This window comes from Bubalus bubalis, chromosome 15 (assembly GCF_019923935.1).
Source record: "Bubalus bubalis isolate 160015118507 breed Murrah chromosome 15, NDDB_SH_1, whole genome shotgun sequence".
In the NCBI taxonomy this organism is placed as follows: Eukaryota; Metazoa; Chordata; class Mammalia; order Artiodactyla; family Bovidae; genus Bubalus; species Bubalus bubalis.
In genome coordinates, this window is record NC_059171.1 from 53,043,267 (window position 1) to 53,052,611 (window position 9,345).

The window sequence follows — 9,345 nt, forward strand, 5'->3', positions numbered from 1 at the left end:
TGTAATATGAGTTATAACACAACTCAGGCAGGAGAGTTTTGTAGCTGTGGATCCTTGTTGCTTCATGAAATATCCAAGGGAATGCAGACATGTGAATACTGGAAGGAAATCAAGTCTTCCAGGATAAGTGGGAATGCTTTAAACCCACTTCAGTGCCCATGGACTGATCTTAATTAGCTCAAAAGAAATATTCTCCAACCCCTTTCTTTTACCATTTGGGTAAGCCTTTTCCCTACTGTGCTTTACCAACTCGCTCCACAATTGTATAAAATAAAATATAAACTTAAGACATTGCCGGATATGAAAGAACAAATACTGCCAGTTCTAAAATCAGAAGACAAATAAAATCCACCCTGAGGGAGGGGATGAGGACCTCCCCTGCGGAGGATATTGTATTCTGCTGCTGTTTTCCTGATTCATTTCCTACATCTGTATCATTCAGGTATAAAAGAAAGGCTCTGATGAAATCAAGCCTCATTTACGGACCATTTCTGCATCTGGATCGAAATCGGTGTTGCTGCTTCCATTGCTCGGCCTGGATTGGTTTATCTATTCCTAATATTAACGTCGTTTACTTTTGTGAATCTAAAAGCAAATATAAGGAAATACGCAACAATTTTTTTTTTTTTTTTTAGTTCAGGCTGGCTACAAATTGGTTGATTTTCCGTTTCTTTCTCTCCCCCTGTCTCTCTCTCTTCTTTGATCCGTTATTAGTTAGAGCACTTCGATTTTTACTATTTAATGCTATCAATATGTAGGTTAGGACGATGAAATATGCTCAGAGATTATAAGATTTAGTGAATGTGTTAACACTAACCCCAGCGACCCTCGGCTTTAAAGTGAATCTTCTCTTCCTCGGATTCAGTAAACACCCTGCCTTTTTCCATCTGCCAGATCTAGGAGAAGAAGGGTGCTGCCACTGTGGTCGGCTTCTTTCCGCAGTGCGCATTTTAGGCTTCCTGACTCTGCAGCGCCTCCAGCAGGCCGGAAAGCGCCGAGCAAGTTGGGCGCACCAAAGCGGTCTCGGGGCTTGACACCCTGGGCTCGCCTCTGAAGGCTGTCCTGCTTCGAGCCTGACCCGAGAAGGCAGGCTGGGTGGGCTTCTGCTTGGCCTCAGCTCGTCAGTTCCTGCCTTCCTGGTCAGTCTTGGGGCCCACTCTTGATTCCAGCACTAACGCCTTTGGTGACTACACCAGCACCGTTTTAAGGTGCGTAGCTGAGCACTTGACATTGTATGTTCTAAGGAAGATGACTTTCCAAAAAAAAAAAAAAAAAAAAAAGCCTTCATTCTCCTCATTCTCCTTCTTGCAGGTCCTAGATTCGAGTTTCAGCCTAAATAAATTGTTCTCCAATGAACATAGATTAAGCGTTATCTGTCTACGTTATCTGTCTACGACAGACCATACAAGCCAAGTGTGGCGAGAGCTAGAATGGTCTATTGCGGTGAACTATTAGATGTCGCTGTATATGGCCTTACCCTGCTTTTATTTATTTTTTCTTTCGCAAACTACCTAATATCCAGTTATTCTTCGAGGGTGGAGGGCTGGACGGTCCTATTGCTTTGGGGTAAAATTGCATTGAAGGAAGAAGGCCGTGGTCAGCACCGCGGACAGCGCCGGGAGCCGGGAGTGTGGCCACTTCACTTTCTCAGCTACTCGCCTTTGTTCCCAGCCCCGTAGGCCAAGGCAGAACAAAGACATCTATCAAGGTTCGCTTTCTCAGCTGAGTTCGTCTTTGGCTCCAAGGCCGTGGTGCGGAACTATGATTTCCTCAACAGAGTCCAGCTCTTTGGCTTCCAAATAAATTAATTTGCCTGGTGCTTCTCAAGTTTGTGGCCTGGCCTGTTCGCCCTGTCCTACTCTGTTGACTGATTTGACCATTGCGACTACATCGAAACAAGTAAATCATTTTTTTTTTTTTTAAAGCGAAGCAAGGCCGACTGGAGAATGGGAAGTGAGGAGAGGTAGGGCGGGGGGAGGGGGAGGTGGAGGTTGCGATCTTCCCAAAGGAGCTGAGCTATTTGAGATTTCGTGTGCAATGTGATGAGGGCGCCATTTAATGTGATGATCCTCTCTTGCTTCTGTTTCGTTTCCGCATCTTGGTCCAGGATTGTAAACAATCATACTACCTACTCGTGAAAGGACCACTGCTTTCTAAACGCCTCAACTCTGTAGAGTATTTGCACAGGGAACCACTGCTCTCCTGACAGCTGTCACTGAAGCGCCGGCCCCCAAGATCTCCCTCGGGGATTTTCCTGCGGGTTTCTGAGGCCCTTAGTGAAAACTATGACCCTTTTGCTTTCGGAACACTAGGCTGGTTCTGGAATCAGTTTGAGGGCCTTTTGGTGGCCAAGGATAGGTTCTTTCTACCACCCCCTCAGTGCCCCCACCCCCCACCCCTGCCCCGTGCAAGTGCCTTTTGCGCTTTCTTATCCTAAGCAGCTCTGGTGTCCTTCAAGTGCAGCCGCCCGTAGGCTCCGCTCTTGGCATTCACCGCGTGCCTTAATTGTATGACATTAAATCAAGGTCCGCTGTGAACACGGAGGGCAGAGTCTGATCTTGATCCGGAAAGAAACTGATCTACTGCAAAGATCACACTTCTCCTCCTGCCCTTTTCCCTTGCCGGGAGGTCGAGTCCCTAGGACTCCCCCGGAGTCCTCTAACCCATAAACATGGCTCCGGTCTCAGCTCGCCTCCTGCCACAGCTGCCAGAGCCGCTGCTAATTAGTCTGGAAGTGTAGACGATGCATGTGTCTGCGTATACATATGCATATATCTGCATGCCATTTACAGCGCACCTAGAAATATACAGACGCCTATAAATCTGGTTTTCAAACGACGGGCGTGGATCGAAGTTAATTCCCCCTCTGGTTCAGAACTAACTTCGTAATCATTTTACGGAAGGCAATTAACTGAGTTGGTCCGCCCTGCATGTCTTCTAAGTCGCTTGTGAGGAAGGGCATATTTTAAGGACCGCGCCATTTCATGTTCTACTGCAGAAAGCTTTGCCAATCATTTCCTGCTGTCGGGAAGGAATCTAGCACACACAAAAGACAACCATCATACGTATGTGTAGGGAAGATAAACACGAAGATACGCCTAGTCTCTGTGTCCTCTGATAACGCGACCGCAGTTTCGCTGGGGAGGTTTGGGGGAGATCAGAGTCCAGGGGCCGGCTGGGTCATCTTTCTTTGTAATGCGGAAAAATTAACTCAACCGCACCTGCCTAGTCCCGAGAGAGCTGGGCGGCCCATCTGGTCCAGCTACAGTTTTGCTGCAGAGAAAAGGCTGCTTGCTAAGGCTTTCCCACCGCCCGGGAGCGCGGACCTCGGGTCTGGGCCCGCCTGAGGGATACGGTTCGGAGTAGCTCAGCGCAGCGGATGCGCAATCCTCAGACTGCGGCCACAGTCCAGAGGCTGGCGGAGCCGGGGCCGGGCCGAGGGAGGGCGAGCAGGACAGAGAAAGGGGTGAGGGGAGTTGACCTCTACGGGCGGAGCCGTCAGCACAGCGGGGCCGGAGGCGGCGGGCGCAGCGGCTCATTTCTCGGCGTCCCCTACGGCGCGGTCCGCAGGAGGGAAAGGCCCACTCCAGCTCCGGTGTCCGAGGAAGGGAGGACTCTCGGCCCCCGCGGCACCAGGGGCGGCGTAGAGCCCGGCTGTGGCTGCGGAAACCGCCGGGAGCCGGTCTAGCGCGGAGACCCCAGAGCGCGCCCCTGAAAAACAGAATCACAGCGCATCATTAAGAGAGGGAGGCGGGAGGGAGGAGGGGGAACCTGGGCGGGGGGAGAAGGGACAAGAGGCGGGAGGGAGCAGGCGAGGGAGATGAGGTGACGGGAGGACGGCACCTCAGCCGGCGGGCCTCAATCTCCGTCCCCAGGCTGTCCCCAGGCTTCAGCTGGGCGCGCAGCCTGGGGGGCGGCGCGGTGGCGGAGCGCGCTGCTCCCGCTGCGGAAGCCGCGAGGTGGGGGCCGGACCCTGCGGCATCTTCGCGGCCAGAGAAGGGGTTTCGGGCGCCGGAACCTTCAGAACGCGTCCGCAGAGGGTCCTCCGGTGCAGTCCAGCCGTCCCCGCATGGTGTACCCCCCTTTCCCCCTCTTCACCCCATCCTTTACACCGAACTCTGGATCCGCACTCTCCAATCCCCACCCCTTCTTGGCTTGGTACCCTACAAACTGCAAGATCGGCGAGTCCCAGCAAGAAAATCGAAAAGATCGATGAGAGAAAGCATCACAGATAACACAGAGCCCTGGAAATCCGAAGGAGAAAGACCTGCTAGCCCAGCTCAAACCTGCAGAGGACCAGAGCGTTTTCGATTGCTGCTCAGCGCGTTCTCGGAGGAAAGAGGAGGCTGAGAGGCTTCGGTGGTATAAGGTGCTTTAGGGTGGGAGGTGGGGGTGGGGAGGGGGTGGATCGGAGCGGTCCAGTCTTTCCCCCTCGCTTGCTGATCCAGAATTAGGGATTAATGGCTCGCTCCAGCCAAACAAATAAGGCATCTGCCTTCAGCAGAAGAGGATTACACGGGTTGCTGACGTCACCAGTCAGACAGATGTTGGCTCCCAAAGTCCTGAGCAGCTCGCTGTGTCCTTGAAACCAAAGAGCCGCAGAAGGCGCTCAGCCCCCAAAGAGCTGCGCCTGGTACAGCGAAGGGCGAGTACCCTGCCCTTGCCTTACACTCCACTGGCACCAACACAGGGGGCCCAAAGACAGCCCGCCACCCCCACCCCCCACGAAGTCGTGTCCCCAGTCTCTCCAGATCTCTTCTCACAGCCCTGCCGTCCATACTCCGGCTCGTATAAGCCAAGTCCAAGTCACCATTCCGGGCTGCCTCTCCTTAAAATGGAGACGAGAGCCCACCACAGCTTCAGGACCTCTTGTCTGAATCCCCAAATCTAAGCTCTTGGGCTCTTATCCCCACACAGACGACCAAGAAACAGCAAAATAAGCACCTTAGGCCCAGACAGAGTCCAGGCTCCAGAAGAGCGGAGGACTTCGAGGCGGCTTCTTAGTTATGTGCGCAGGCAGCAGAACCAAGGTTGTCTGCATCTCCTCTTGCCCAACTGCCATCCTTTACCCAGGCCAAGATTTAGGTTTATGTTTAATCTCATCACAGATGCCATTTCGGACTAATGTGCCTTTCTAAACAATGACCCCTCTCCCAACTGACCTCCGCATCCCAAGCAGAATCCAGGGCCAGCACTGGGTGTGCCAAGGGGACCTCACCATGGTGCTGATCACTCCATTTTCTTTGCAAGTACTTTGAAGACATTGTAAAAAAAAGAAAAAAAAAAAAAAAAGTGTGTGTGTGTCCAAAACATATCTAGCACCTAATTGTAAGATTCTATACATTCAAGTAACTGCAATTTCATTCTACAGTCAAATTCAATGAGTAAAGATCAAATAATTTAGAAACCCTAAACTCTCTTTAACTTGATGTCATTTTAAAATTTAAATATAAACTATTTTCTTTTCTTTACACCTGAGTATTACCTTTGCTTTATATTATTTCCCAGGCCTCTACAAGTCACACTGAAGTCAGGTTATGAAATAAGCCAAAAGATACACGAAACTGGAAATTTAAATGAGCAGTTTTGAATGTGTTATGTAATCCACAAATGAAATGGCTTTAAATGAAGTTCAATTCTGGAAAGGAATAAAGGCAATTCATACAATGTAGGAAACAGCATAAATTGATCTCCAACCCAGAGCTGCACTGAACTAACCCTGTGCCCTAAATCAAATGTGTATATATGAAAAAAATCTGTGATTTACTTAGAAAAAAATGTTTGCTGACAACACTGCATTGCTGGTTATGTATTACAGTGCCTAAACATGAGTAGGAGTAGTAGCTGGGTTATATCTCTACTCATATTATTCCTGTCTATCAAAGTGGCATTTAATTTTTCCAATTCTATGCATTTAGAAATTCAGTCACTGATAAAAATCAATTTAATTTGCTCCAGTGTCATTCAGCTAATGCCAGGCTAAAACAGTAAAATTTCTCTATCCTCACTCTGCTTGAAGGCCTTATAAGAAACAGCTCACACCTTAAAAGGATGGATTTAAACTTGTTATTTATCAGTAACAAAGGGCGGACCTCCTCTTAGTTAGATTAAGAACATTACTACTCTACTCGAGTAGGGTATATAAGTCATTGTTTCTTTGAACGTAGTAGAATGTTTGAAATGCCACAATGTAAAGGAGTCTAATTCCTTATAAAAATCTAAAGATTGTTTTTGTCTCCTGACATGTTTTGAATGTAAGCTTCCATTCTGCTCCCACAAAATTTTACAAGAGCTGCTTTTTTGCTCAGTGATTTCATATTAGTTCGCTGTCCATGGTCTTGATCCACATGAAGGGAGGTGGTAGGGGTACCTTTAGAAAAATGGAAATCAGGATGCCTAGGCACCAATTTGATGCCTTAACATTTTAAGATAATGTTTTAAAGGGAACGTCTGTAGGGTTTAAGTCCTCTTTTCTATTCCAGTTGTTTTCATTTCTATATATTTGCCACCCAATTTAGAGTACAAGAAGCAGATGGGAAAAGTTTGCATTACATTACTTTTGAGCTGATAAAAATCACCACCGCGTTTAGGGCTCCAAAGAATTGTAGTCAGTAGCAAGTAGTATTTTCCAATTTGCAGTTTTTCATTGTTTATTTGTTTTTTGCTTTCAGAAATGTAAGGCATTCTTGTAGAGGCATCCTTGTCCACTTTTACATATGGCTTAACAAATGCAGAAATCTTCACAAAAATGATAAATAAAGAAAAAAGGCCAAACAGCAACCTTATCAATTCTCTGTATAGATAGATATAATCACACACATACGCACATACACAAGCACTAAGAGTATTAAGCTAAATCCCTTCTTTAACCCTGTAATTTTTTTTTTTCCTTGTGAAGCAAAGAAGGCATATCCTCTAGAGGTTAAGGCTGCTTCCTTCAGTCCAAAACAACGTTTCACCTTCAGTTTAAAAAACAAAAGATTGACCTGGCAGAGTAACGTTTAACCTCTCCTGGGGTTTCCTTGAGGGGTGAAAGAATAAAGAAAAAAACTTCCCTCCATCTTCCACACACCTAATTGTCTTTTGTCCTTTATCTTTCCCTTCAGATTATCAGGAAAAGTAGGATATACATAGATAAACACATAAACAGACGCTTATTTTCTGAATCTCTGAGAGCCGCTGCGAGTCTTTGAAGGGGATCGACCTGCACAAACTGGTCATATTTTTTTGTTTTATTACAAACTATTCCAACGGTAAGAAAACAGGCTCTTGCCTCATTTGAGGTCGGTACCCACCCCAGGCCACCGGGCCGAACTACAGCGATTCAGACTTTTCAGGGCAAGAGAAGGCTACTTTCCAAAGAAGTCTTTAGAACTTGGGAAAATCCTTGTACCGGAAGAAAATGGCCTAAACACAATAGGACTCGCCATTTTCTCCTTGTGAAGCACAAAGCGCTTGGCGCTGCCTGGCGCACAAAGAAAGCGTGAGCCCGCGGAATTCTTGCGCATTTCCAAGAGGGAAAAAAAAAAAAAAAAAAAAAAAAACCTCCCTCAGAACCACAGATTCTCCCGCCTGGGCGCTCTGAGACACACTCTGCCACCCTCGCTCAGTCCCTGTCACCAGATCTTCTCTTTGAGGTGCAGAAGAAGGCGCGATGCTCGCTAGCCAGCTAACTAGGAAGCTTCCTAGCTTCTATCTAGGAAGGCGCGATGCCTCTAGCCAGCTAACCCCGGCCAAGACCAAGTCTCGTAAACCGAGGGCCCCGGCCAGCGGCCATGGCCCTCCACGGTCCTCCATCCTAGGCCTGGGGGTGGGGGGTGGGGGATGGGGGTGCTCGCTTCTCTCTCCTCCTCCCCCGATCTCTCCTCCAATTCCATCCCGTCCCCTGGGCACGTCTGGGAGTCCGGGAGCTTAGGGACCTCGGTGGCCTGATTTCCATCCACTGCCGGGAACCAACCTTGCAGCCCAGAGCCGGGCGCGAAGCTCTCGAAGGATGCTAGCGACGCGGGAACTCCTCGCCCGGGCGCCCCCCGCCGCCCCCGCCCGCCGCATCCAAGCCAGCCAAGTGCCCTGCTCCGCACGCCCACCGCGGGCGAAACGGCTGCTGCTCCCGCTCACGTGCGAGAAGTGCAAGCTTCGAGGAAAGCCCTGGGAAATAAAACTACCCGAACGCAAACCCGTGACCCCGACTCACAAAGCGAACACCCCCAACTCCGCCGCGACGCAGAGTCCGGCTCACCCAGGGAAAAAAAAAAAAGATCTTACTTACGGCCCTCGAGCGTTTGGGTAATCCGCGTCTCAGCCTGTTCGGTTGGTTTGTTTTCAAAATATAAACATATCTCTCTATGTTTGATTTTGCACATCTTCCACCGTTGAGAAGGAACGAAAACAAAAATCTTGTAGGCTAGCGGGGCTGGGGGAGGGGGATGGAGGTTTTCATTGTCTACGCTCTGCACACGCAGCCCAAGGAAAGACGCTCAGAGCCGTGTGGGGCTCCTTCTACTTTCTGCTTGAAATTCAGAAGCTTTCAACGCAGTAAAGCGGGGGTTTGGTCTCCCTGCCTCCCTCCCTCTGCGTTTTCCTCTCTCTCTCCCCTTCTTTCCCTCCTCTCCCCTCCCTCTCTCTTCTCCAGCTCGAAGTCTCAGTCTCTGTCTCTCTCTCTCTCTCTCCCTCTCTCTCTTTTTTTCAAAAGAGGGCAGGTCGCTTCCTGCATCCCAATGAGTTAAATCACTCACTCACTTCTCATGCATCAGCAGCCTCTTTAACAACCCGAGGGCTGCAGGCACAAAAGAGCATTTAGCTGCCTCCAATTTGTGTAGAAGGCCTGTCCTTAATTTGTTTTTGGAGTATAATTAAATCATGTATTTCACGTAATATGAAAATACCAAGTTCCCAACTTTGAGCGAATGAACTGTTAATGGTAACCTTTGAAAATAGACCCCCCTTCTCGTGGGTGTCCTTCGAAAAGGCCTAGGACGCCCCAGAAAAGGAGAGGCCAAGGATTTGGGCCCCCAAATCTACCCGCCCCTCCCCCATTTCACACGTCAAGGTCACAGCCATCTGATTTCCCCCATTGATTTAAAATGGAGAGTTTTTTTTTTTTTTTAATCAACCCTTTGCCTTGGAAAAGAATGAAATCTTTTTGTGGTGTGGGAAGATCTGAAGGATTAAATAAATAAATAAATACATCCTAAATCTGAAATACACCACGTAAGCAGAATCAACCGTGATCAGACGTTGGGATGGGGTGGGGGTGGGAGTTGCGCAGGGGCGGCGGAGGGGGGGTTGGTGAAGAGGCTGACATACCAGGCGGGAGTGTGAGGTTTTCACCCTCCCCGCCCCCCA

The 9,345-nt window shown here is 48.9% G+C and overlaps 1 protein-coding gene across 1 annotated transcript; it reads right to left on the reverse strand.

Moving 5' to 3' along the window:
• Positions 1-649: 649 nt before the first annotated feature.
• Positions 650-7,508, reverse strand: LOC112579173. Its single transcript, XM_044928463.2, has 4 exons — positions 7,394-7,508; positions 4,720-4,828; positions 3,844-4,092; positions 650-3,711 (listed from the first exon to the last, which is right to left on the reverse strand). The coding sequence occupies exons 1-4, from the start codon at positions 7,506-7,508 to the stop codon at positions 3,207-3,209; spliced, it is 978 nt and encodes a 325-aa protein (XP_044784398.2). The 3' UTR covers positions 650-3,206.
• Positions 7,509-9,345: the final 1,837 nt, after the last annotated feature.